The sequence below is a fragment of the Cibotium barometz genome, chromosome 7 (genome assembly GCF_041138505.1).
Source record: "Cibotium barometz isolate CiBa-2024 chromosome 7, ASM4113850v1, whole genome shotgun sequence".
Taxonomy (NCBI): domain Eukaryota; kingdom Viridiplantae; phylum Streptophyta; class Polypodiopsida; order Cyatheales; family Cibotiaceae; genus Cibotium; species Cibotium barometz.
In genome coordinates, this window is record NC_141052.1 from 62,751,846 (window position 1) to 62,779,006 (window position 27,161).

Consider the following 27,161-nt stretch of genomic DNA (forward strand, 5'->3'; position numbering starts at 1 on the left):
AGTCTATATGCATCTAGATGCATCTAAATGACTTGAGAATATGCTGAGAAGTCCCTAGGGTACAAGCAGATAAATATAATGGCACGGGTGCCAAAAGAAGTCTCTCTCTCTCTCTCTCTCTCTCTCTCTCTCTCTCTCTCTCAAAAACTGAAGGCCACGAGAATCCCATCATTAAAGATGGCACACCACTGCAAAGGAGACCTAGTCTCCTTTTCCACTGAAGAATCAATCTCTGCCTGCCTGTATATACCCTGGAGATAGTGGAAAACCTTGCGTCATACTAATGTTGCTTCTAATTTCATCAGATGCGTGCGTCCAAGAGCATAGTCATAGAAAGCCATTATCACCTCGGGAAGATCATTTGACTCTTGAAGCCCACTAAGACCACAAAACAGCAATCGACTTTCTGAGAGAGCGCGTATGCTAGAGCCTTCAATGTGACTCTTGGTGAATGAGCTACAAAGGACGTCCAGAGCTTCATCTTCTAATGGATGAGATGGTGATCCCTCTGTGTCAACAAAACATGGCCATAATCTCCTTATGCACTCTCTATGGTCTCGTTTAGGTAATCATGGGTATGTTCCAATGTTGTGAAGAGATGTCTTCAAACAAGTCTGGGCATCTAGCTGCAGCCAAATATCTGGAGGTTATGCCGAGGACTCCACAAGGAAGGTGTCTCAAGGCATGCTTATGTTATCCCCATACAAGAGGATGGATATAATAGCATGGCCTACCAGAGAGCCGGACCCCCCCTCCCCAACTCTCAATAAATGCTCTCACATCATCAATGTATAATCCAAATATAGTTGGAGATCCTACTTTACCCCATCAAATATCAGTGTTGAATTCTAACCCATCTAGTGACTTGCCCATGGAGTGCCATTACCTCATGGGAAGCTTGCCAAAGAGCTTCATGCGTGGCACACCAAAACCGAGTAGCAACCTGAGATCCCTCCTCCGTGACAAAACCTTGCAAGTCCATGAATATACCTCTTTTCCCCTCATCGGTGTCACCAGACATTCCTCTATAACCCAGAAACTACAGTTGACCATCACAACAATTCCCCATCTCTACTCAACATGAGAATGTTATAGCTTACCTTCAGCATAACGTTTTCAAAATATCAGCTATATTGCAAGAAACTTAACAAAAAGCGAGCTTCATGACATGAGGTTGAAAATCTGAAAAAAAGCTTCTTACATAAGTAAATGTAAAGCTACTGAACTTCAGCTTCACACATACACAGGCATCCAAGCGGGTGTAAGAATGATCAAGAGAACATGTAAGCATTTAAAAAGCGTGTACTACTGATCTCAATTTCTTTTAAGAATGATCTTGAATATTGAAATCGATTGTGTATGAGGAAACAATTACAACTTGAACCAATTTGTCACCCTGAATGGGAAGAACCAGTTTTTCTTTCCATGTCAAATGGTAATGGTGCCCTCATCATCTTCGTTCATAATCATCATACAATGAAGTGTTCATCATCAACAGCAATCTGCAAACTTCTAGTGAGCAACATGTTCCATTTGGAGCATGGAATGAATCCACGAACATTGTGCATGATTGTCATGCACTTATTCAGATACAAGTGCTTAAGCACTGCGGAAAAAACAAAGAATTCTTTTTCTCAAGAATGACCCAAGTATAAGAGGATATTTATCCCAGGGACTTTCTAACAATGGGGAACGGAGGTTAGACCAACAAAAGGCACTCTTGATACTGTAGCCATATCCTGCATGAAAAGACCTCTGAAGAATTGTGGTTAGTGTTAGCTTCTGTTTCTATCTGTGTTCAAGAAATATACAGGCATGCTACCTTTTAAAGTCAGAATAATTAGCCGAAGTCACATGGATGCTACCAGAGACCTCAAAGCCTCCTTCCAGACCGTGCAGAAGGAACATAATTTCGAGCAGCAGAATACTGCCGACGGTTTTGCACAGGAGATATTTCCCACTCTGCAGGGTCATAAGCCTCATCATAGCATGATCCTGCCGGATTGCTTGCTACAAATCCTATCAGTGATCTGTCAAACGCTCCCTTAATTCTAAGATTGTTGGCAGGAAAACTTCCTTCAATTTTAAAGTCATCATTCCTCCAACCATGGGTATAGGACCTCTGTGGCCTGCTTCCAACGTAGTTATATGGCGTTTTCTCCTTCCCTTGAGAGAAACGAGAATACTTGAAAGACCTAAAACTATCCATGTGGGGATGATGATTTTGATGGAAAGACTTGGGTTTGAACGATGGCATGCTCCTTGAAGCAAGCCTTGACATGGGTCCGAACCTGTGGCTTTTGCTCAGAGTAGCTGCTGGTCCAGTCTTGTCAATAACATTAGTAGAATACGGTGAAGGAAAATCTCGTCCCTGACCAGAATTACTCCACTTGATATCCTGGCCTAAATGCAGTTCATCCTTAGCGCCTGTTTGATCTTCTGCCTCATATAGCGATTCATCTAAAAAATTACTAGATGGGCTATCACTTGGGTAAACTAGACAGCCACCTGATCCAGCACTGTAAAAATCTTTCTCAAAAACAGGATCTGCATACTCTCTAGACAGACCTGCATCTGTAGGAGGCAATCCTCTAAACGATCCATCCCTTACCTGCAGAGAAAGCTCACTTTTTTGCCGGTAACACCATCCCGCACGGTAATTTTCCATTTCTGCATGAGGAGAGCATGTTTTAGCAGCATCAAATTGTTGTGACATAGCCTCCAAGCTTTCACAAGGCCAGTGTTCATTCTCCCCCTTAGTGGCAAAAGGAGAATGGCCATTCAAGCCTGAACAGTCTACAGGCGCTGCAAGGAAACAATCTGCATGTAAGCTCCTTTCCATAGATTTCTGACTGTTCATCCCATAACTTTCCGATTCAAGATTTGAAGAAAACTTGCTAACTTCATGACCAACCTCATTTAACAGAAAACCATCACCATACTGTGAACCCACGGAATTTCCAGTTCCTCTCTGCCCCTCTCTCAGCTCTCCCTCTTCTAACAGGCCTTCAGGTGGTAGATCAGATTCTTTCCAACAGTATTCAGCCATAGCTGTATGCTTTGAACCATTTTGCACCGAGACACCATATAAACATGATCCATCGACTGCATAGTGCTCCACAGGAGAACACCTACCATCCCCACCCTGACCAACACAGGAACTTTCCGCTTCCTGATTCAAATGCCAAGTTACTGGTTTTGCTTCACGTATCTCTGCCTGATCCAATATGTTTCCTAGAATGCTATTCTCCTCCTCTTTATCATGCAAATTGTCTACACTGCATGCAACCATTTTTCTCTTCGATTGCTCAACCTTTCGGTTAAGATGAATGACAAGTACCTTCTTTGGCTCTGATTCCAAGGTACTGTCTGTCCTTGGTTTACCATGGGCTTGCAATGGCTTTGTGTCAGCTGTTGGGCCTAATGGAAAGTCTCTTCTATTCTTAACTGCAAGGTCTGTTTCGGTCTTTACCGCTTCACCAAGAAGTTGCTTGGAGAAATCACCATTCACAGACCGGACTATCCCTTTGTCAGCACATGTAGTTGTAGGTGTATTCAGCTCTGCATTACTTTCAACCTTAAACAAATCATCCTTATTTGAAGGTCCGTGGTCTGCAGTTTGCCTTGCCTCCTTCACCATGGGTACAATCCCATCAGTCGAGACAGGTGGTGAAGGACCTTTCACTTTCAAGCGACTAACTTTCTGATCTTGCTTCCTGTCTTGGCTTTCAGTATCATTCATAGCTTCTCCACTGGACATTGCTGAGCCCAACATTGGCTTGGATGAGGTTCCAAAATCTGTGTTTTTGTTTTTTACAACCAGCTTCTTTTCCTTGTTAATTTCTGACGACTCAGGTGGGGAACATTGTTCCATGTTGGAGGTAGCCTTTTCTCTTTTTAGTACATCACAGGAGTCCAAAACATTAGTTTCTGAAAATGCACCCTGTAATTTTTGCCTTTTTTTGGGCAATCCTCTTTCCTTGCTTCTATCAATCCTTTGATTGGCATCATTTTGACTAGCCCAAACTAACTTCTCTTTGTATGCAACTGAACCCGATGCATGCTCGTCAGCACTAGTTACAGTTGGTTGGTCTGGCTTGGAGGAAGTTCGCTCAACAACAAAGTTTCCCTGGTTACTGCAGCTAGGATCCACCTGGAACAATTAAATAAATTCAGAATCCAAGATATGTTCCCCACTACATCTTTGCTTTCAATCACCATAAGTACCTTGGAAAATCCACTGTTTCGTTGCATCAGCATCTCAAGTTTCCCTGCCTCTTCTTCTGACAAGAGTTGTTTCAAACACTTACAACTCTGCAAAAAGATAAATTGTCACAAACACTCAAAATCTGCCAAGAAAGGAATCTGCCCTGCAAGTTGTCTACCACAAAACCTTACCTTCAATGATAAGGCCTCCACATTTTTGCCTGCTAATGTGACCTGTTTAGTCTTCAAGGTCATGCCTAGGCTCCTAGCATCACGCTGCCACCGGCCAATCACCTGTAATACATTCAAAACAGACCAAAAAAGAGAAGAGACATCAACATTGCAGAGCAACGCGGCACAGCTAAACTAATGTGCATGAACACGGACCAAAAAAAAGAAGGTTGGCTTACTTCTTCAGTGGAACCTTTAATATCAAGTTCACTAATCACATTGTGAACTAGAACTTGGTACCCTTTGATCATAGAAGCAGGTGTTTTTCCGTTTCCATCTCTGTGTACACTAACATGGTCAATCGGGAGCTTCTTCTCACTATCCAAGACCACAATCTGTTTGATTGAACGCTTAATTAGCTCAAAGACTGTAAAAAACCCATCAAAGACATGACCAAAATGTATCTTACTCTGAACTACAGTTTAAAAAAAGCTGTCCATACCGAAGATTTCTTCGGTGTAATTCCTTGTTCATCAACTTGGAACCGTTTGCTGCGTAGAGGCAACACCCTCCTTCGCTTCACTCTAAAAGCCTCTGAATCGGACTCCTCTTCTTCTTGGCCTTGTTTGCAATCTGAGGATGCTGCTCCACCACAAGATTCTGATTGGACAAAACTACTTTCATAGCACAAGTTCCGCCTTTTTTCTCCCTGCAATGGGATCTTACATAGACCATTTGAGGCTTTTGGTTGTGTTGATGAGGATCTTTCCGAGTGCATTCCTTCACAATCCTCACTGAATACAGGGCTGCAATCATCCACCACAAAAGAATCACTGATAGAAGGTCCCTTAAGCACTTGACTCATTATTCCATCCTCGCACTCATACTTCTGCGCTGCTGCTTCAAGGTCTGCCAAGTCATCTCGTATGAATATAGAACGGTCATCTCCGCAAGTACAACTACTAAAAACTCTGCCTGTAAAAACAAGCACAGAAATATTACAGTTATGTACTATTAGCACATTCCCCGAAACACCATTGACTAATGCCATGTCCAAGAAATATTACCGTGATTGAAACATGTAGGTTCAGGAAAACACTTGCAAGTGGTATAAGCAACATAGCAAGTATGCTTGCAAAGGTCACAAAGCACATTGATAAAATTTGAGGTGGTTATTTTAGCTCCTCGCTGCCTAAGAAACAATTGAACTTGAATCTGGGACCGCATCAAAGCCACAAAAGCCACTTTCACACAATTTTGTTGTTCACAATTTCGATCTTCATGAGAACATCTGCCTGTCTGATATATGCTCATGGCTTCTTTGCAAAGAAGCTCTTCATGGGGCAGCAGAGGGACACGATTAAGAAACTCATACCGCAAGCAAGCTGCAGCTCCAAAAGGAAACCAATCTGCCATTGCAAAATTGACAGCCTCTCCACAATTGAAGCCTGAAATGCAACCCACCCAGTTTTCAATAATGATTACACTAAGAACAAACTTTTGTAAAGCATATAACATCTGCTGTCAAAAATTTCAATGCCTGCTGAATCAAGTGGGGGGAGTAGCCGGGCATTTGATTACTAATCATTGATTTAAGAAAATTCAAGGTGATTCCATACCATGACTAAATCCTGCATGATAGGCCCGGGGAAAAGTGATGACAAATTCCCCTGGATTTTGTACAGCTCTAAAAACAGGCACACCATGCTCTGAAAGAAGCTTTGGAGCAAACATTGTCGTCTTTCCTAAAAGAAGATCAAATTCTGCACCTTTTCCTTCATCCTTCAGCATTTCCAAATCATACACGTGCTCTTGCACAACCTTTTCAAAATCCGGAGCAGAAGTTCCAGGGACACCATACCAAGTCTTTGGTGCACCACAGTGATGATAATTGATGCTGAAGAAATCAATAAGAACCTAATTAAAACATAGTCAAAGAAGAAAAAAGTATGACCTGACTAGCAAACACGATCGAGTAGGTCATCAAATAATGTTTAAAACCCCTTTGTGCTCAAGAAAACGGCCAAACGCTAAAGCTGCCCCTTGTTTTATGACAGCATGCAAGGCAAAACCAAGAAAGCAAGTTTGATGAAAGCAACCTACTTTTATAAATAGAGTCTATAGTTTTAACTCAATAAAAACGTTAGCAAACTTGAAAATAGCATCCCCTCCTCCTACTATCCCACTACATGAAGTTCCGTATTTGTACCAACGTATCTAGTTGAGAGGCCTGATCTCAATGTGATTACACGTGTTCTTTACATCAAATGGATGTAAAGAATGCTTTCTTGCATGGTGATTTGCAAGAAGAAGTGTACATGATGCAGCCACCAGGTTATGAGAGTGATGCACATCCAGATTTTGTGTCCAGGTTACGCAAAGCCTTGTATGGCTTAAAGCAGGCACCCAAAGCATGGTCAAACAAGATCGGGAAGTATCTTGTTACCATTGCATTTCAGATTTTCAATGCAGATTTTTCACTATATGTAAAAAAGACAGATAGAGAGATCATGCTATTAGTCTTCTATGTGGATGACTTGATTATCATTGGTGATAGTGATGCAGCCATACATGATGTCAGGACGCTTTTGAAGCAGAAGTTTGAGATGAAGGATTTAGATGAGCTGCGGTATTTCTTGGGCATAGAGGTGGTGGGATCACCTCATGGCATTTTTCTATTGCAGAGGATGGCTTGGACTGTTGGGGTAAAGGCGTTATGCCCACCCTTATAGTGTGTACAAGCCCATAAGTTATAGTACATAGTACACTTAGTACTTTTAATGTACTAAGTGCACTATGTGTACTAGTGCAATATACATGTGTGATAGGGGAGTCACACACTCATGCTTCATGAGTTGACTTATCCCCACAACTCTCTCTCTCTCTCTCTCCCTTGCTTCTCTGTGTATGTCTCCCATGAATGAACTCTAAACCCTAATTCTGTTTTCTCCCCATCAACTGGTATCAGAGCAAGGAGTCAGGCGCAATAGGCAGCAATCAGGCACGTAGTTCTTCTCTTCTCAGCTTTGTGGATGTGAACGAAGCGCACCAACAACAGGCGTGTGCTGTCTGGCTGAGCGTTGAACGCTAGACGCCTGGCCAACTGGAGTAGAAGCGAAGGCTGCTGGGTCTATACTCAGACTATAGCACCTGGCGTGAAGTGCAGGCAGGTGAGCCGAAACAGAAGTGGCGGGCGTTGGAGAGAACATAAGCGCACACCTAGGCGAGTGGCGCTATGAGCGATGGCGTAAAGATACGCAAGCGAAGCTGTCAGGCGAGTGTGGTAACAAACACGTGTAGCGAGGTCTAGGCGGAGGAGTTCGCGGCAGGGTGGTACAGTCCAGCCTGCGCCTGAGGGTAGCCGGCGGTGGCAAGGCCGCCACCAAGGCCTCCCCTGCCAAGTCCAAGAAGGTCAAAGCAGAGACCCCCGTGGGCCCGACCGTGGACAAGGAGATCCGGGCCAAGGCCGTGCTGGGCGCCAACATTTTGAAGGAGGGTGCCGACCCTTCCATCCGCCCCGACGCTGACTATCTTGCTTGGCTCTTCACCCTTCTCCACCGTCCTCTACCCCTCAGCGAGCTCGAGCGTCGTAACCCCGAGGTCATGACCATGCAGGAGCTCCAGCGCTTTGTCAAGCTGGACAACCGCAGGAGAGTTAAGGAGAACAACTCCCTCAAGGCCAAGACATGAGAGCAGGTGTCCTTCGAATCTCTGACACAGGCAGGCAGCATCTCGACTCTCCATTAGCCTGTGTGTGAAGAGGCCAGAAGCGAACTACAGCACCAAATTCGCCTGCAAATCAGAGAAAAAAATCAAAAAATTACAAGGTATTTTCCTCAAATTTTTTTTGGGATTTGCAATTGAGCAAGTACAATCAACAATTGAGCAGATACAGGTGTCGAATTGCTCAATTTTGAGCAAAATTGGCAAAATTGGGTGACATTGGTCACAATCAGGATCAATTTGCAGGAAATTGGTCACAATCAGGATCAATTTGCAGGAAATTGGATGTTGAAATTTGGGGCTTTTGATGTAATTGTGCAATTAAGCACTCATACATGCTGTATGATGTGAAAAATCGCACATTTTAGCAAAATTGCAGCACATTGAAGTGCAAATCAAGGGGCTTTTGTGCCGATTTGGTTGATTTGCATGCAGGCAATCGCATTTGATGCTGTGGATAATGTGCTGATGCCTTACAAGCACTCAATGTGCCTGTAAATCAAGGGGCTTTCATGTATTGGATGTATATGTGGCCAGGGGGAAGCATCGTGAACACTCTGGATGCCTTCATGTGCGTCAATGTACCATGTATGATCAGAAATTGATCTTAAATCAAGGGGCTTTTCAAGTTTTCATGCTTGTTGAGCTTGGCAAAGCAGCAGGCAAGACATTTATGCCTTGAATCCTCAAAAATCAGCTTGCAGTCAAGGAGCTTTTGCCCAATTTCTGTTCGGGACTGTTTTATGCAGTGTACAGGACTGTAAAAATCTGATTTTCACTCATTTGGACAGCCAGGAGAGCATTTATTGCTACTGTACCTGCTGGTACAGATTTGGCACAGCTTTGTGCAAGTTTTGGCATGGCTGTACACTGTTTTGAGTGACCAAAAGGTTCAATTTCAACTGCTGTACTTGCCGGGACAGGTTTGGTACATCATTGGTGAGCACTTGGTACTGCTGTACAGTACTTTGGAAGGGCAAAAGAGCACATTTAAAGTGCTGTCCAAAATCTGCAGCAACCAGATTTTGGTGATTTCATCACAAAAAGTGGGAGAAAAGTTGCATTCTTGCTTCCGCAGTGGGAGATAAACTTTGGGAGAAAAAAAAAACTGTGAGCACTTTGTGTGCTTTTGGTGCAGTGTTTGCACATTTGCAGGGAGTCAGGCATTGACAGGTTGCATTTTGCTATGGCAACCACAGGTGAGAGCTCTTCATTGCTTCACATCAAGAAGCTTGAAGGATCGCATAACTATGATATTTGGCAAACCCAGTGCTACAATGTGTTGCTCCAGAAAAAGCAGCATAAGCCTATCAAAGAAAGGGGTGTGATGCCCGCTTCTCTTACTGCTGAAGAGTGGGAAGATATGGATGAGCTGGCAAGATCTACTATCATGTTGTCTGTGTCAGACTCATTACTTTTCAGCATTCGTGAAGAGAAGACAGCTTGGGGAATGTGGCAGAGATTGCAGGACTTGTATGCCCAACAAAGTGCCTCAAGCAAAGTGTATTGGTTGAAGAAACTCATAGGTCTTCAGATGAAGGAAGGGGCATCTATGACAGCCCATCTCAATGAGTTTAATGGTATTGTCAGCCAAGTCATTAATCAAAAGTTGGCAATGGACGATGAGTTCAAAGCCACTTTTTTGTTATGCACTTTGCCAGAGAGTTGGGACACATTCAGGACAGCCACTAGCAATTCGAATGCTATGCTGTCATATGCAGATGTTGAGGGTGCTCTTCTTCAAGAAGAGATGAACAGGAAGAACAACTCTGTTGGAAAGTCCAATGCAATGAATGCACGTGGGAGATCCCAGCAAAGGGGGAAAAGCCAAGAAAGGGGAAGGAGCAAGTCTTGCTCCAAAAAGGATTTGGAATGCCATTATTGTGGCAAGAAGGGACACATTAAAAAGCAATGCTACAAATGGAAAAATGATCAAAAAGAAAAGGGAAAAGGCAAAGACAAAGAGAAGGATGAAGCCAAAGATGTAAAGCCAAAGGGCAAAAGTGGAGTCAAGATTGAAGAAATCAATGTGTCACATGCAGGTGGCAGTGAGGATGAGGTCCTATTTACTTCTTCACTTGATGCCCATTCACTTCTTACAGGTGGTCATGGTATGCACTCATGGATCATTGATTCAGGTGCCTCCTTTCATGTCACAGGTTGCAGAGACTTGTTTGTCAGGTACACTGTTGGCAATGAAGGAGTGGTTTATTTGGGTGATAACCATGCATGCAAGATACTTGGCAGAGGTGATGTGAGGCTTGTATTTTCAGATGGCTCACAGCTTATGCTCCATGATGTCAGGCATGTGCCTGAGATCAAGAAGAATCTGCTTTCTACTGGACAGCTTGATGATGCTGATTATGTTACCACATTTGGTAGTGGAAAGTGGAAAATTAGTAAGGGCTCACTGGTTGTTGCCAGAGGCTCTAAGGTGGACACTCTTTATTTCATGCATGCAGGTGTTTGTCACCATGCTAATGTAAATGCAACCGAGCTGCCGGAAATTTCTATGTGGCATAGCCGGCTGGGACACATGAGTGTCAAAGGAATGGAGCAATTGTCTCGTTTGGGTTACTTGCCTTCTCTAAAGTTTTCAAGTTTTCAGTTTTGTGAGCATTGTATATATGGTAGGCAACTACAGTCCCCCCACAAGAAAGCTCTTGGTCAGAAAGATGCTCAGTTAGAGCTTGTGCATACAGATGTATGTGAGATGCCTCAGCTTTCTTTGGGAGGGGCAAAATATTTTGTGTCTTTTATAGATGATGCCACACGCAAGATGTGGGTTTATCCTCTTCGTTTGAAGAGTGATACATTCTCAGTGTTTCAGAAGTTTGTTGCTCTTGTTGAGAATCAAACTGGCAAAACACTGAAGGCTTTGCGTTCCGACAATGGTGGAGAGTATACGTCCAAACAGTTTCAGGACATGAACAGGACCATACAGGAGAAGGTCCGTTCTATGTTGTCACATGCTGCATTACCTCATGGTTTTTGGGCTGAAGCTGTTATGACAGCCGTTCACCTTATAAACAGGTCACCTAACACGAGGCTTGGTGGGAAAGTGCCAGAAGAAGTATGGACAGGGAAGCCTCCGTCATACAAGCACTTGAGAGTGTTTGGTTGCGTTGCGTACGTGCACATACGCAGGGAAATGCGCACCAAACTTGATCCTAAGTCTCACAAATGCATATTCCTAGGATATGGTGACAGAGGTGAAATGGGGTATAGACTTTGGGATCCCATGAATAGAAAGATCATACGCAGCAATGATGTCATTTTTGATGAAACATGCATGTATAAGGAGCCTGCAAGGCAACAGGAGCCTGGCAGAGTCATCTTTGATGATGATGGACATCATGGACAACAACAAAGGGCTGTAAATCAGCCATTACAGCAGGAAAACCAGCCCTTAAATGGTGCTGAAAATGGTCCAAATGGACAGCCAGAGATGGCAGAAGTTATCCCTATGGATATACCACAGTTGGAGGAGATACCGGGCATGATTTTTCAGCCTTATGGCATGGAACAGGAGCCACCAATGGGTGATATGCAGGCTGGACAGCAACCTGCAAATGATGGTCATTGGGTACGGAGGTCCACTAGACCCTCCAGAGCCCCTGACAGGTTTGTTCCAGGGGTTGACTACTTGATGCTCACTGACTGTGGGGAGCCCTCATGTTATAAGGAGGCTTTACAGAGGGCAGACAAAGCTCTATGGGAGCGTGCCATGAAGTCAGAGATGGATTCTCTGCATAAAAATGAAACATGGAAGTTGGTGCATTTGCCTGCAGGCAAGAAGGTTTTGCCATGCAAGTGGGTATACAGGCTCAAAGTTGCATCAGATGCAAAGCCAAGATACAAAGCCAGGTTAGTGGCTAAGGGCTTCAAGCAGGAATATGGTGTGGACTTTGATGAGATCTTCTCTCCAGTGGTCAAAATGACCACACTTAGAGCTGTGTTGGCTTTGGTTGCACATGATGATCTGGACTTGATTCAGATGGATGTGAAGACTGCTTTTCTTCACGGTGATCTCCATGAGGAGATATATATGCAGCAGCCAGAGGGTTATGCAGTAAGTGGAAAGGAGAAGCTTGTATGTAAGCTGAAAAAGAGTCTTTATGGGCTCAAACAGGCACCAAGAGAATGGTATCATAAATTTGATACATTCATGAAATCTCAGAAATTCAGGAGAAGTGACATAGATCACTGCTTGTACACCAAGAAAGCTTTGGATGGCAGTCTATTGATCCTCATCTTGTATGTTGATGATATGTTGATTGCCGGGAAATCTCGTAAAGAGATGGATGCCTTGAAGCAGAGGCTGCATCAAACCTTTGATATGAAGGATTTGGGTGATGCAAATCACATCTTGGGTATGCGGATACTTCGGGACAGAAATCAGCATGTGTTGTATTTGTCTCAGAAGGAATACATTGGCAAAGTCTTGCAGAGGTTCAATATGGACGGGGGGAAGAAAGCTAGTACTCCTTTGCCTCCATATGTGAAACTCAGTGCTATGGACAGCCCATAGTCGGATAGTGACAGGGCTGATATGGCCAAGATTCCGTATGCTTCAGCTTGTGGCAGTCTCATGTATGCCATGGTTGCTACTAGGCCGGACATTGCATTTGCAGTGGGAGTGGTTTCTAGATACATGGCCAACCCTGGCAAGAAGCATTGGGAAGCAGTGAAAGGTGTCATGAGATACCTGAAGGGCACACAGGATATGTGCATATGTTTTGGCAAACAGGATGCATTAGTGCATGGTTACACGGATTCGGATTATGCCGGTCATCCAGATAACCGGAAGTCTACTACCGGTTATGTATTTACATTCACAGGAGGTGCTGTGTCATGGATATCCAGGATGCAGAAGTGCACTGCCTTATCTACTACAGAGGCCGAGTACATTGCAGCCACAGAGGCTTGCAAGGAGGCATTATGGCTATCTCGGTTAGTGGTTGATTTGGGCTATACAGGGAATATTCCATTGTTGCATTGTGATAGTCAGAGTGCCATCCAGTTGGCAAAGAACCCTGTCTTTCATGCAAAGACGAAGCATGTGGATGTGAAGTATCACTTCATCAGAGAGGTGATAGAGAACAAGCAAATTCAGCTTGTTAAGATTCATACGGATGACAACCCGGCTGATCTGTTGACGAAGAGTTTGCCTCCGGAGCGGTTTGCTCATTGCAGACACTTGATGGGCATTGGATGAGGCCATTTTCAGCCTTGATATGGCCTTGTATATTATCATGTACATGCTGATTTTTTCTTTTCCTTTACTTAAGGGCACTTTGCCTTTAAGTGGGAGGTTGTTGGGGTAAAGGCGTTATGCCCACCCTTATAGTGTGTACAAGCCCATAAGTTATAGTACATAGTACACTTAGTACTTTTAATGTACTAAGTGCACTATGTGTACTAGTGCAATATACATGTGTGATAGGGGAGTCACACACTCATGCTTCATGAGTTGACTTATCCCCACAACTCTCTCTCTCTCTCTCTCCCTTGCTTCTCTGTGTATGTCTCCCATGAATGAACTCTAAACCCTAATTCTGTTTTCTCCCCATCATGGACATATTGTCCAAGTATGATATGACAAGTTGTAAGCCTATTTCAGTGCCATTGGAGCAGAACACAAAGCTTTCCGCAGATATAGGTGAGCTTTTGGAGGACCCCACTACATACAGGCGCATAGTGGATAGTTTGATCTACATGACATTACAAGGCCAGACTTGAACTATGTTGTTGGACTTGTGAGTCAGTTTATGCAGGCCCCTAGGAAGCCACACTTGGATGCAGCTAGACGGATCCTCAACTACATTAAGTCCACAGTTGATTATGGACTTTTCTATGAGACCGGTACAGCGATGCAGTTGCATGGGTACACAGATGCTGATTAGGCTGGTAGTATTGCAGACAGGTGATCTACCAGTGGTTTTATGTCATGTGCATGATCAATGCCATGGACAAACTTCAGACGCTGATCCAGAAAAGGCAGCCAGATAAAGACTATGAACCAGATAGGAGCACAAGAGGCATTCAGAGCAAGGCCTGGAGGAGCTTCATAACCATGCGTTAGAAGCCAGGACATGGGATCGGCTGAACCAGAGGAAGGCAGGAGCCGGCACATGATGAGCAAGGGAAAAAACCCTGTCGGCTGCATGACTTGGTGTTGTCTGTTACCATATTATAGTAGTGATGTGTGTGAACACACTTAGGACCGCCGGGGCACTTTTTCCCTCACTAGGAGGTTTTTTCCCCCGTGCATTGTATATACGCCCATTATCTTCTAGGGCTTGTTAATCTTTCATTTTTGGCACTCATAATACACTACTGTGTTGTGCTCAAGCTTCCTCATCTTCTTGAAGTTGTGTGTGCATTCCTGCAACCCTAATTCCAACAATTGGTATCAGAGCAGGCTTCCTCCTCCCGGGCAGCATCACCGGCACCTGCCGCTTCATCTCCTCCGATTGCGACGAGGTTTCACGAGCGTCTGCAGGTTAGTATATGCCGTGGGAGAGCCCGTGGGGCTCGTTCGTTTCAGAATTTTGATCTGAAGTCATTTCGCCCTCCGTTTTTGCATTCCAAGTACTGCGCAGGCAAAATCGTCCTACTGTGCAGATTTTCTGTCAAGATTAAAATCTGCAGGACAGGTGCCCATTCGTCTGTTTTGGGCTGTGCTGCATAGCACAGGTCGATTTTATACAGGTTTACCTCTTACAGACAGCATTTACATCTAGTAGTACAGTCATTGGCCATGGCTGACAACAATGATGTATTCCGCATGTTGGCTGCTGAGGATAAGTTGGATGGCACCAACTATCCATTGTGGGCATATATGATGCGACATGTATTGGTAGCAAAGGGGTTATGGAACATTGTGCAGGGTATTGATGCACGTCCTATTGTGGCTGGGAATGCTGCAAACACATCAGAAACAGGTACTGTTGATGATGGTGCAGGCACAAGTGCTGTAGCAGCTGTTCGAGAACCACCACTTTCAGCAGAGCAGATTCGTTGGGATGGTAGAGATGCGCAGGCTCATGCCTTGATTGCGCTGTCTGTCAAACGTACCATTATCCCACATATTCGCTCCTGCAGGACTTCTAAGGATGCTTGGGATGTACTTGCCACATTGTATCAGGCAAGAAATGAGGCTCGTGTTGCTTACCTCCGAAAACAGTTGGAGAGTGAGCATATGAACGAAGGTGATTCTATGGATAGCTTTTTGACAAAGATCAAGGATTTCAAAGAGCAGCTCATTTCTGCAGATGAAATCCTGTCAGACAGTTCACTTGTGCAGACTGTTTTGAATGGTCTACCCGATTCTTATCAGGGTTTTGCTTCCACTCTTCGCTTGATGATGAAAGGCAATCCCAATGCCTTATCATTTGAGGAGTTAGTTTCTGTTTTGCTGCAAGAAGACCAGTCAAGGCAAAACAGGAATATTATGCGTGTCGCAGATCAAGCTTTCGTTGCTAGTCAGAGAAGCGGGAAAGGTAAAGATGTCTTTTCTTCTAGTAAGCAGAAATCTGCAAATGCTGCGCAACCAAAGAAGGAAGACAAAGATGAGAAGAAGGGTGACAAACAGAAGACATTTTGCAAGTACTGTAAGGGAAATGATCATGTCATCAAAGCGTGTCCTAAGCTGGCTGCGAAAGAGGCTAAGAAGAAAGAGGCTGGTATGGCTGTTGCAGATGCCTCTCCTTCTAACAATGAATCTGCTAATGTTGTTCAAGATACAGAATGGGCATTCAATGCGCAGTGCAGTTATGACCCATCTTTGCATGACACATGTATGTCTGCAGTAGATTCAGATGTATGGTACTTTGACAGTGGTGCCACTAAGCATATCACCTCGCAGCGCAGTTTATTCACTTTCCTTGAGTCTGCTCCCACAGAGAATACTGTCACTTGTGCCAATAACTCCTCTTATCCCGTTAAAGGAGTTGGACAGATTGTGCTGAATGTTGCAAATTGCAACACCTTTACACTTTTTGATGCATTGTATGTGCCAGGGATCAAAAAGAATCTGCTGTCAGTCTCCGCATTTGCCAAAACAGGTTTGGTTGTAAAATTTGTGGATGACAGATGTACTGTTCATGATCTCTCTTGTGGTGACATCATTGTAGCATCTGGTTCACTATGTCGAGGGCTGTATAAGCTCAATATGGATGGCAAATGTGTAGAGGATTCAGCATGTGCTATTATGGATACGCAGGCTATTTCAAATGCAAAACTGTGGCATGCACGTTTTGGTCATCTGAATTTTGCAAGTTTGCTGCGCCTGCAGAAATCTGAAATGGTGTCTTCTTTGCCTAAGCTTGAGGCACCTGTCAAGCATGTTTGTGAGGGCTGCATATTGGGTAAAATGCAGCGTGCTTCCTTTCCCAAAGATGGATCAGTGAGAGCTGAACGCAGATTGCAGCTTGTTCACAGTGATGTTTGTGGTCCCATGCAAACTCCATCATTTGGAAACTACCTTTACTTCGTGACTTTCATTGATGATTTTACCAGGCATGCATGGGTATATCCTTTGAAGGCAAAGTCCGAAGTGTTTTTGTGCTTCAAACAGTTTTTGGTTATGGCTGAAAATGTGTCAGAAAGTAAGATGGGCACCCTCCGTTCAGATCGAGGGGGGGAGTATATGTCTTCAGAATTTAATGCATTTCTGGCTGAGCGTGGGATAAAACACCAATGTACAGTGCCGTATACACCACAGCAAAATGGTGTGGCTGAGAGAAAAAACAGGTCTCTCATGGAAATGGCAAGATGTATGGTTAAGAGTCAAAGTCTACCACATGGTTTTTGGCTTGAGGCTGTCATGTGTGCCACTTATGTACTAAACAGGTGTCCCACCAAAGCATTACAGGTTGTCACTCCATATGAGGCTTGGCATAGCCGCAAGCCATCTGTTGGCCATTTACGTGTTTTTGGTTGCCTGGCATATGCATTAGTGCCTGTGCAACATCGCAGAAAATTGGATGACAAAGCTGTCAAATGTATTTTTGTTGGATATAGTGCTGAGAGCAAAGGCTATCGTTTGTATCATCCACAGACAAAGCGCATTTTGGTTAGCCGTGATGTTGTATTTGTGGAAGATGCAGTTCAGCCCTTGGTTTCATGTACTAAGGAGACAGATATCAGCTCACGTGATGTCTATGATACATTGTTGCCTCTTTTCAGTGGTGCACAGTCAAGTGCAATACCTCATGAGGCAATTTTTCAGCCTATGCAAGTTTTAAATGATGGCACAGATCAGCCTATATCTGATGCAGATGTGCATGATGCACTTGAGGATGAGAGACAAGAGATTGAGGGCTCTAGGAATATGCCTAGATGGCTGGTGCAGACTTTGCGTGACAGCAAGTTGGATGCCCCTTTGTCTAGTCGCACTCGTTTTGCCTCTCATGGTGCCTCTTATGCGTCAGATTGTTATGCATTGGCTGTTTCTAGTATGTGCGATGAAAGTGAGCCTGTTTCATTTGATGAGGCACAAAGTTCAGAAAATTGGATGGCTGCTATGCAAGCAGAATACGATGCTATTATGAAGAATGGTACATGGTCTTTATGTGACTTGCCCCCTGGCAAGAAGGCCATTGGCACTAAGTGGGTATACAAATTGAAGCGTAAGCCTGATGGCACAGTGGATCGCCATAAGGCTAGGCTTGTTGCAAAAGGTTATGCTCAAGAGAAGGGCATTGATTTTCATGAGACTTTTGCTCCCACATGTCGTATGACCACTGTTCGTAGCATCTGTGCATTAGCAGCTCATAATGGTTGGAATGTACATCAGCTGGACATAAAGACTGCGTTCTTAAATGGAGATTTGCATGAGGAGGTGTATGTATCGCAGCCTCGTGGTTTTGTTCAAAGAGGGCAGGAAAACAAAGTGTGCAGGTTAAAAAAGGCTTTATATGGTTTAAAGCAAGCTCCAGGAGCTTGGTATGAAAAAATACATGCATATTTGACTGCACATGGGTTTCAGAATAGTCCAACAGAAAGCACTTTGTATGTTAAACGTGTGGATGGTGTACATCTAATCATTGCTCTCTATGTCGATGACATGCTGCTCACAGGACCAAATGAGAGTCATATTGCTGATTTTAAGGCTGATTTGAATGCCTCTTTTGAGATGTCAGATTTGGGGCATTTGCATCATTATTTGGGGATACAATTTAAGCAGTGTGATGGAGGTATTGCTTTGTGTCAGACAAAGTATATTGAAACATTGTTGCGGAGATTTGGCCTTGAAGACTGCAAGCCTATTGCTACTCCAATGGAGACAGGTTTGAAGTTGAGTCTTCATGATGCTGGAGATCACTTTGATGTCACACTCTATCAGACAGCTGTTGGTTGCCTCATTTATGTATGCATTACGAGGCCAGACATTCAGTTTGCAGTCTCACAGGTGAGCAGATTTATGCATAGCCCAGGCATTAAGCATTGGCAGGCAGTGAAGCGTATCTTTCGCTATTTGAGTGGTACTCGGCATCTTGGGTTGTTTTATCCCAAGGGGGGATCATTGCCGCCAGATTTACATGCTTTTTCAGATTCTGACTGGGCTGGTTGTTATGACACACGCGTGTCCACGAGTGGTTTTTGCTTCATGCTTGGAAGCTCATGCATATCATGGTTGAGCAAGAAGCAGCCTACTGTGGCCACTTCTAGTTGTGAAGCTGAGTACAGGGCAGCTTTCACAGCTACGGTTGAGTGTGTGTGGCTCAGACGCCTTATGGCTGATTTGGGTGTTGGGCAGCCATCTGCCACCACCATCTTCACTGACAGTCAGAGCGCATTGGCAGTTGCGCGGAACCCAGTGTTCCATGCTCGTACGAAGCACATTGAGGTGCACTACCATTATGTCAGGGAGAGACTCTCTGCAGGAGAGATCAGTTTGGCTTATGTGCCAACACAGGATAACCTTGCAGACCTTTTCACAAAGGATCTGCCTCGTGAGAAGTTCGAAGCTTTTCGCAAAGCTTTGGGCTTACTCCCTTTTGTGGATTCGTCCACATAGCTAGACACTTCCCTATACATGAGTGCTAGCTCTTGTTCACCGCATCACTCCAGGGGGGATTTGTTACCATATTATAGTAGTGATGTGTGTGAACACACTTAGGACCGCCGGGGCACTTTTTCCCTCACTAGGAGGTTTTTTCCCCCGTGCATTGTATATACGCCCATTATCTTCTAGGGCTTGTTAATCTTTCATTTTTGGCACTCATAATACACTACTGTGTTGTGCTCAAGCTTCCTCATCTTCTTGAAGTTGTGTGTGCATTCCTGCAACCCTAATTCCAACATTGTCGGCTGTACCAGAGGGGGCAAGGCGGCTGCAGGCACTCCAGAGGACAAGGCGGCAGTGGCGACTAAGGATCGAAGAAGACCACCAGTCGGGCAGCATTGAAAAGGGCATTTAAAGCATATAAGATTGGCCGACCAGCAGTCAACCAGTACACCAAAGTGTCCAAGCCTACTATAAAAGGAAGAGTGCTCATTATTAGAATCATTCTCTCCCCTATGGAGTGGATCAAGTATTAGGCTAGATTTTGGTTATGTTCACCTTTTATAAGGCAGCCTCTGGCTGTAGAACTAGAGTACCCTTTTTGTACTATATGAAATATACTGAATTTTCCAGCACATCTCTCTCTCTCCACTCTCTCTCCATATTTGCGTTTTGCATCAGATGTTTTCCAGTAGTGTTTAGGGCTGAAAGAAGACTATCAGAGCTTCCGCGTGTTACATTTTATGTTCTCATTTGAAGTGCTGCTGTGAGTTGGGGCAGCAAGAAGTTGAGTACAGAGGCAGAGTACAGGGATGCTGCTATGCCAGCTTGTGAGGTAACTTGGTTGCAGAAGCTACTTGGTGACATGGGAGAGCCCGTGGATAGGGAAGTTGTCATATATTGTGACAACATGAGCAGCATACTATTGGCCAGTAACCCAGTATATCATGCTAGAACGAAGCACATTGAGGTGCATTATCACTTTGTGAGGGAGAAGGTTCTCTTGCAGGAGATGTAGATCTGGTATATGTCACCACAGAGGATCAGGTAGCTGACATCTTCACGAAGGCATTGGGCACAGAGAAGCTCCACAGGTTTAGGAGCTTACTTGGAGTGCAGTGTGTGGAGTTGACCTCGAGGGGGAGTGTTGAGATATCGAGCTCAACTAGTGCTACGGCGGACATTGATGACCTGCTTGGGTGATAGCTTCCGCATCTACACCACTAGCATGGTTGGTGAGATTATGGGTGATATGCGGCCAGTGCAATGAGAGGCTGTGTGACAGCCATTTTGGATTACTAGAGACTGGCATAGTTATAGCGCCAGCTCAGTCGGGTTCACATTATGGACCGACCCTTGTATGTTGTTGTCACCAGCCTGGACATTTCCCAGTATGAAAAGAGTCTGGTGGACTCCAAGATATCTAAATATTTGGAAAGGACAAGCTTTGGGAATGGGGGATTATCCTAGAATACAAAGGACCACACTCCTAAAATTTAGGAGAGTTCCTATTTTTAGCCCAACTCCGATGGAAATTCTGACGTCATTACATCTGGAATTGAGCAGATACCAAGAGTTGGCAAAGTGCATATGACAGAATGTCTACTAGTTGGCAAGTAAAGATTATGGGAGAACCCATCTCTTAGATTAGGACATGTGGCAACAAAGTGGATCAAAGTGAGACAGGTGGCCTCACACTTGTTAGAAAGTGGATCGAAGTGAGACAAGTGGCCTCACACTTGTCACTCCAGCTATTGTGTGGCTCTCCACTTGTCATCATAGCCTTCTCTTTCCATTTTCACTCATGGGAGCCCAAATCTATAAATTGGAGCCCTCTCTCTTCATTAATGGAGGCTCTCTTGCTGCACACTAGTCTCTACCACCGTTACAGGCTGCCCTAATGATGGCTACTCTCTTTCTTAAAGGCTGCCCATGAAGAATACCAGCTATTGGGGACTGTTTTGGAGGCTTTCATCGCGAAGAAATACTGAAGGCAAGGGTATTTAATCATTTTATTATAATTTCTAGCCACTATACTTGTTGTACCAATCCTTGTACTTACTGCACCTACTGTACCAACCATTGTACCACTTGTACCAACCATTGTACTTGCTATACCAACCACTGTACCTACTGTACCAGCCACTACCTACTGTACCAGTCATTTGTACTTGTTGTACCAACAATGTACCTACTATACCAACCACTGCACTTGCTGTACCAGCCACTGTACCAACTGTAACAGCCACTGTACCAACTGTAACAACCATTGTACCTGCTATACCGGTTGAATGGAGCGTTGTACTTGTTGTACCAGCTCTATTGCATGAAGATCCGTGGGAAGAATCAGTATCCACACGGAGGTATATGGATTATATTATTGGCTCGCATTTCTACAGCCTATGTTCCGGCTTGGTTGCCTCGTGTTGGGCTGTGTTATGGCATTTGTATATGGATAATCCGGCATCTCCCGTGGAGAGAGTAAGGCCCTCAAAGCTTGTACATGTTATATTTCTCCTTGGGTAATAAAATACTCAGGGGGGGGGGGGGGAGGGGGGGGGCGGCCCAGTCCGGCCTCTATGCAGTGTCACATGTGCAAGCTCCATTTTCAGCATTTGTGGATGTTTTATCCAGCTTTTATGTTTTATGCAAAGTGATGATGGATATGTGTTACGGCTGTGGCCATGTTTAAATGTTTTAATATGCATTGACGGTATCAACAAGTGTGTCAAAGGCCCTAGCCCCCCGGGCACCCGTCGCGAGTTACAGTTGTAGTGGTTGAGTACTAACCCATATAGTGTGCTCTTATCTTTATGTTATGTTGGTTGAGTAGAGAAGAAGAAGATAGAAGAAAATTCAGCTATCCATCTCTCATGTCTTGCTCTCTCTTGTGTGTGTGTGTTTGCTTGCTAGGGTTTAAAGCTCTCCCTCTCCCCCACATTCTCTTTAGCAACATGTCACCCGGCTATTCCAGCATATGCCTGCCTGCTAGTGATTACTCCAGGCATACCAGCATGACGTATTCTTAGTCATACACGCATTCGGCCTTCGTTCAAGTCCACCGAGAGGAATTGGCAAGTCAACCAGCTCCGCTAACATCATCCCAACATGCCCTCCCTGGCTCTGATACCATGTTCGAAATTTGGGGCCACTTCTCGAGAGGCCACCCATCCCAGTAGTGTTCACGCCACTACGCGCTTAACCTCCACCACTCTAATCCCTTCCAAGCCACGAAAACTGGTGGAGGGATGATAATGGCCCTAGTCTTCTATTATGCATGTGGTATGTAAACGGCCAGGCCATGACCTTCCAACATGTCCTGTTGCCTAGCACAGTTAAGCACCATGGTTTCAAATTTAATCAATGCAAAGCCCAAATAGATCTACCAATTGCTACACATCCTATAATGAGCGGATTGCTTTGTGGCCTTTGGTGGTTATGTAATCAGGAGACCTAACCGACTCCTCAGTGTGTGTGCAAGTGGCCAAGACTTGAGCGTCAGGCCCAATTTAACCTTTTCATAAGGTTGTAGGACAGCCCTTGAAAGAAAGTGAAGCAAATAGAAAACACACATGTAGGCCCAGGTACAAGACCTGTAAATGCTGGAAACTGATGTTTATTGCTGAAATCTGAGCACGAGGGAAGCCCATAGGTGCTGAGTCAAGACAACCTTTTGAAGGTTCTATTATAGGAATTATCACATGCGAAAGCTCTGGGAATCTTTTTTCAGCCCTATACACCTTGGAACATGAAGATGCAAAACTCAAGCAAGAGATGGGAAAGAAGAGAGAGAGATAGCTGAGTTTCAATATATTCATTTAGTACTAAAAGAATGTACAACTTGGCAAGCCATAGGCTGCCAATGTCCACAATCTGCAATACGCACGGGCCATGGCATGGCAAATCTAATTCAAAGAGGGTATGCTCCATAATGTGCAGCTTCACACTTCCCTAACATCCATCCTTGAGGGATGAGTTGACATCTGTCCATTTCTTGTCGCACGAAAGGGAAGTATAACATGCTAGACAGAGCGTGCTGACTATGTGCTGTAATTAACGCTGATTCACGCACAGAGAGACAAAGAGAAGATTCACATAGTCTACTAAACTATTAAAAGCAAAGCATGAATATTTACAATGATTGCTAAGATCTGGACTCTTGAACACTGTGCTAAGCTACTGCAACATGTGACTTGATTGTTCTTGCTGCTCCAACATGTACACGGCTAAAGCCTGCTGTGCTAGGGCTGCTAACTGTTGATCCAGGCTTGGCTGCTCCAAGGGAACTTGACACTGCAGATCCATGACTCAATGCTAAGATCTGAACCCAACTAAGATCTGACCCCAGCCCTGCTTTTTGTAGGCTCATAACTCCTCCAGTCAGCTAGCCTTTTGCAAGCCCAAAAATAATTTCATAAAAGTCATTTACCGCATTCATATTTAGGCAAAAAATGTGCCCGGCCCTTGGGTGCCTCTCCTGGGCATGTAAGGTTAAAGGACAGCTATTGGATGTCCAACCTGCCCGAATACTGCCTATTGTCCCCATGACACCCGTTACAGTTGCTGCCCTACATCCATGAGTACCCACATGTGCAGGACATCCTATTTTAAACGAACACTTGCATGTTTGAGTCCATAGTTACATCCAGAGTTAAAAAAACGAACGCAAGTCAACGTCGTTTTTTTTTTTTTGCTTTTCCTTACGTGCGTGTGGCTACCTCTGTGCGGCGCTCAAGTCTTCTCCTGCGGGCATCTCTATGCGGCGCTCAACTCTCTCTCTCTCTCTCTCTCTCTCTCTCTCTCCCCCGCACGCACTCAAGTCTCTCTCTCTCTCTCTCTCTCTCTCTCTCTCTCACAAAATTGAAACTAAAGGTTGTATAGTATTAGTAAGTGCTTTAATGTTCATTGATGAATCTTCAAACTTCATATTTCAAAATTTTATAAGTAAGCTATAAATTTTGTATATATATATATATATCGAGGGCAACGTTCACTATGTTTGGAATCTTTTCAACACGTTTTCCAAACGTACTAAACGTATCGTTCACTACATTTGGAACCACCTTGTTTGAGTCACATAGGCCAGTTCTGACAAAGACCTTGAGAGAAATTAGAATTTCCTCCCCAAAAAAACGTTCTCTGTACAGAATGTTCACAAAGATTGTGTATGGTCATTCGCTTTCAATGATAAATGTTGTGTTTCAATAAAGTCTTGTTGGATAAGTTGGATATTATATGGTTGAAACGATAGTCGGATCTCATGCATTTATTTTTAGGAAACTTTTGATAAGATTAGATGCTAGTCTATTTCTAGCATGATGGAACTCCTATAAGGAGCATTGTACATGTTTTTTATAAATTTAGAAAGTTTTCTTCCTCTTGTGTATAAGTACTTACATGCAGCTCTCCAAGATGTAGCTCTTTGTCGATTTTTGTGTGTAGAGTAAGGTTAGTTTAGATTTATTTTCTTTTATTTTTTGCAACATGTCTTTTGTGCTCTCTCTCACATCTAGGGTGTAATAGACTAATAAATGAATCTGCAACTTAACGCTAAAAAACAAACAACTTAAAGACCCTACTGCAGTCCTCAAAACACAAATTCCAATAGTACACCTGTACAAATAATGGTCTTCGATGTGCCATGCGAACATACTGAAAAGCATTCCAATGTACAGCATAGGTTCTGTTACACCCTACAAAAAGTTTCAACCAGTATATTTTGAGCTGTTTGGCCTACATATGTGAAAGGAAACCACTGGAAAAAAAACCCTTGAAACATAGTGAAGACATACTGGTATAGCAATTTCCAAAAGGCGCAGAGTGGAATTTGCCAGTCGAGATATCCCCTGTATTAAACAGTCAAACAAGAAAGGTCAATCCCAAACTTAATAGCACACATAACCTTCAGATCATTCATCAAGGGAAACTAGCTGCAGACATGTTTTTTTTTCCTTTGCAGACACAACAGTCCACAGCTAGACAGTACTCAAATTAATGAGAGAAGAAACAAAGGCAAACCTTCAAATTCCACTTGCTTTGTCCCAAAGGGTCCATGCTAGATCCTGAAAAGGCACTGCCTTCAACATCACAAGCGTATTCAACTGTGCGTGTCTTTCCGAAAACAAGTTCTTTCCAAAACTCAGCCTCAACAAATCGGGTGGGGAGACTTGCAGCCGTTGAGAATTTGCGAGCAAAAACTTTGTTGGCCACTTTCTCATACTCAGTCAAGGAGTAATGGCTGCAGTCATAAGGCAAACAATCAGTTCAATCACTGCCTCGTAAAAGTAGTGACCTGTCATGAGATGAATGTTCTTCTCACCGTCCACTCATAGGGAAGGTAGTTCTGTCATCCTTATCCCAGTTTGAAAGCCTCATTGGTTGTACCCTAGTGGTGAACTTAAAGCCAGACTGCTCTTTGGTCAAAACCATTCCTGCTGGTACAGATGCAACCACAGGAGAGACAATCTTGCATATGCCTGCAGAAATCCCAAACATCATGAGACAGAGCACGCTGCAATGAAGAGGGGTAACTTCCAAAAATTAAGCCATGCTTGTAAAAGATGCTAAAAGCCTGACCATATTTGGAGGCATCAGCAGCTATCTTCTGAATGTATTGCAGAGGATCTGTGAACTCCTCCTTGGTTGGATAATATACAGGGCATGATGCAATGTTATCAATCCAGTCTACCTGTCCAGCTCCATGCCTGTCAATCTTGACTTTAACTGCCTCATTCTTTGCACTCCAGTAATCTTTCAGCTTGCTAGATTTCTCATCTCTAGGTTGCAAAAGTGGCCCCTGTTGCTTCAAAGCATCACCACCACTTCGTGCCGAAGAGGATAAAGAAAAGCTCCTCTTATCCACATTCATCTCGTACTTCATGATAACGTTTTTCTTATTGAGAGCTTCCAGCACGTTCTTATCCTCTCCTCTCAACCTCAGCCTTCCTTTCACCTGACGTATGGAGGTAATAAAATAAGGTCAAGCACAATGCCACTCAAAAAATGGTAGAAGCAAAGAAAATCAAGCACACTCACAATGGGAGCAGAAAAGAAATCAAACACAATGATAATCAATTGTGACGGCAAAATCGATGAACCTGAACCAAAGAATCCCAAAAAAAAAGTCCTTCCCAGAAGGGCAAAGGAGGTATTTATGCGTGCCACCTGTACCACCACATTCTCTAAATTTCACCTGATCCTCAAAGCACAATCTTTTAACATTCTAGAGGTATAAAGGACATCTCAAAGAATGTACGAAGGCGGACCTAAACTTCCCAAAGAAGGATGAAGCGATGCTTTGTTGATGCACTTCATGTACCTGATCTTCAAAGCATAAATTTTGTATGTCTTTCAGACATGAAAGAGGCATCGAACATACAAGGACTTACCATTCTGGAAAGTCCACTGTAAGGCCAGATGCTGTAACAGGCCGCGTGAATGGTCGCGACTTGGCCCGTTTCTGCCTAGAGCAAGGTCCAACCGTCCTTGGAAAAAGAAGCAAAAAGCCTTCCGCATCCTAATGTCGCCTCCTTTTCACCCTGGTTTCATCTGCTTACGCTGCTCTCCGCGCCTGCTTTAAACTGGTTCTCGCCTTAACCCACCTGTCTAATTCCCAAAGGCCTTGTTTTTCTTGAAGCCAGATCTGCCGTTCCGCGTGTTCCGGGATCAGCGAAGCAGCATTGTGAAGATATCTTTCCTGTAGGCGATGGAGGACAAAAGGGAAAGAACGGCGGGAAGAAGGAAGAAATGCTACCGGCTACAGTCACCAATCCTTCCGCAGAACTTCGCTTATGATGGGATACTGAGGTCGATGGCGCATACACAGGCAGAAGGGGAGAGGCAGAGAAACAAACAGAAGAATATAACCCTACCTGCAGGCAGGCGGCTGGTTGAAAGTGTGTAAACGGAGGCAAGACGACCAGAAATACGTTGGTTTGGTCGTCGCCCCCCTCTTGGAAGGGCAGGCAGGCGCAGCAACGCGGAGAAGCGAAAGAGACGAAAGCAAGAGAGAGAAAAGAAAGCCAAAACAGCCGCGGTGAGTGTTTGT

General features: G+C 44.1%; 2 protein-coding genes across 2 annotated transcripts; one reads left to right on the plus strand and one right to left on the minus strand.

Moving 5' to 3' along the window:
* Positions 1-1,318: 1,318 nt before the first annotated feature.
* On the minus strand, positions 1,319-27,161 carry LOC147637298 (uncharacterized). The gene is made up of 13 exons (XM_086800939.1): positions 26,503-27,161; positions 25,691-26,066; positions 25,434-25,590; positions 25,133-25,352; positions 24,907-24,960; positions 24,728-24,807; positions 5,997-6,274; positions 5,445-5,825; positions 4,880-5,352; positions 4,617-4,772; positions 4,399-4,500; positions 4,228-4,314; positions 1,319-4,153 (listed from the first exon to the last, which is right to left on the minus strand). The coding sequence occupies exons 1-13, from the start codon at positions 26,503-26,505 to the stop codon at positions 1,874-1,876; spliced, it is 4,647 nt and encodes a 1,548-aa protein (XP_086657065.1). The 5' UTR covers positions 26,506-27,161; the 3' UTR covers positions 1,319-1,873.
* Positions 7,613-8,165, plus strand: LOC147637299 (uncharacterized). Its single transcript, XM_086799937.1, has 2 exons — positions 7,613-7,624; positions 7,678-8,165. Exons 1-2 carry the CDS (start codon positions 7,613-7,615, stop codon positions 8,065-8,067), a joined length of 402 nt encoding a protein of 133 aa, XP_086656063.1. The 3' UTR covers positions 8,068-8,165.

Coding starts and splice junctions, on each gene's coding strand:
- LOC147637298 (XM_086800939.1), bottom strand. Junction 4,315..4,398: donor TGGAGGCCTTATCATTGAAG/GTAAGGTTTTGT, acceptor ATCTTTTTGCAG/AGTTGTAAGTGTTTGAAACA. Junction 4,154..4,227: donor GAAACAGTGGATTTTCCAAG/GTACTTATGGTG, acceptor TAATTGTTCCAG/GTGGATCCTAGCTGCAGTAA.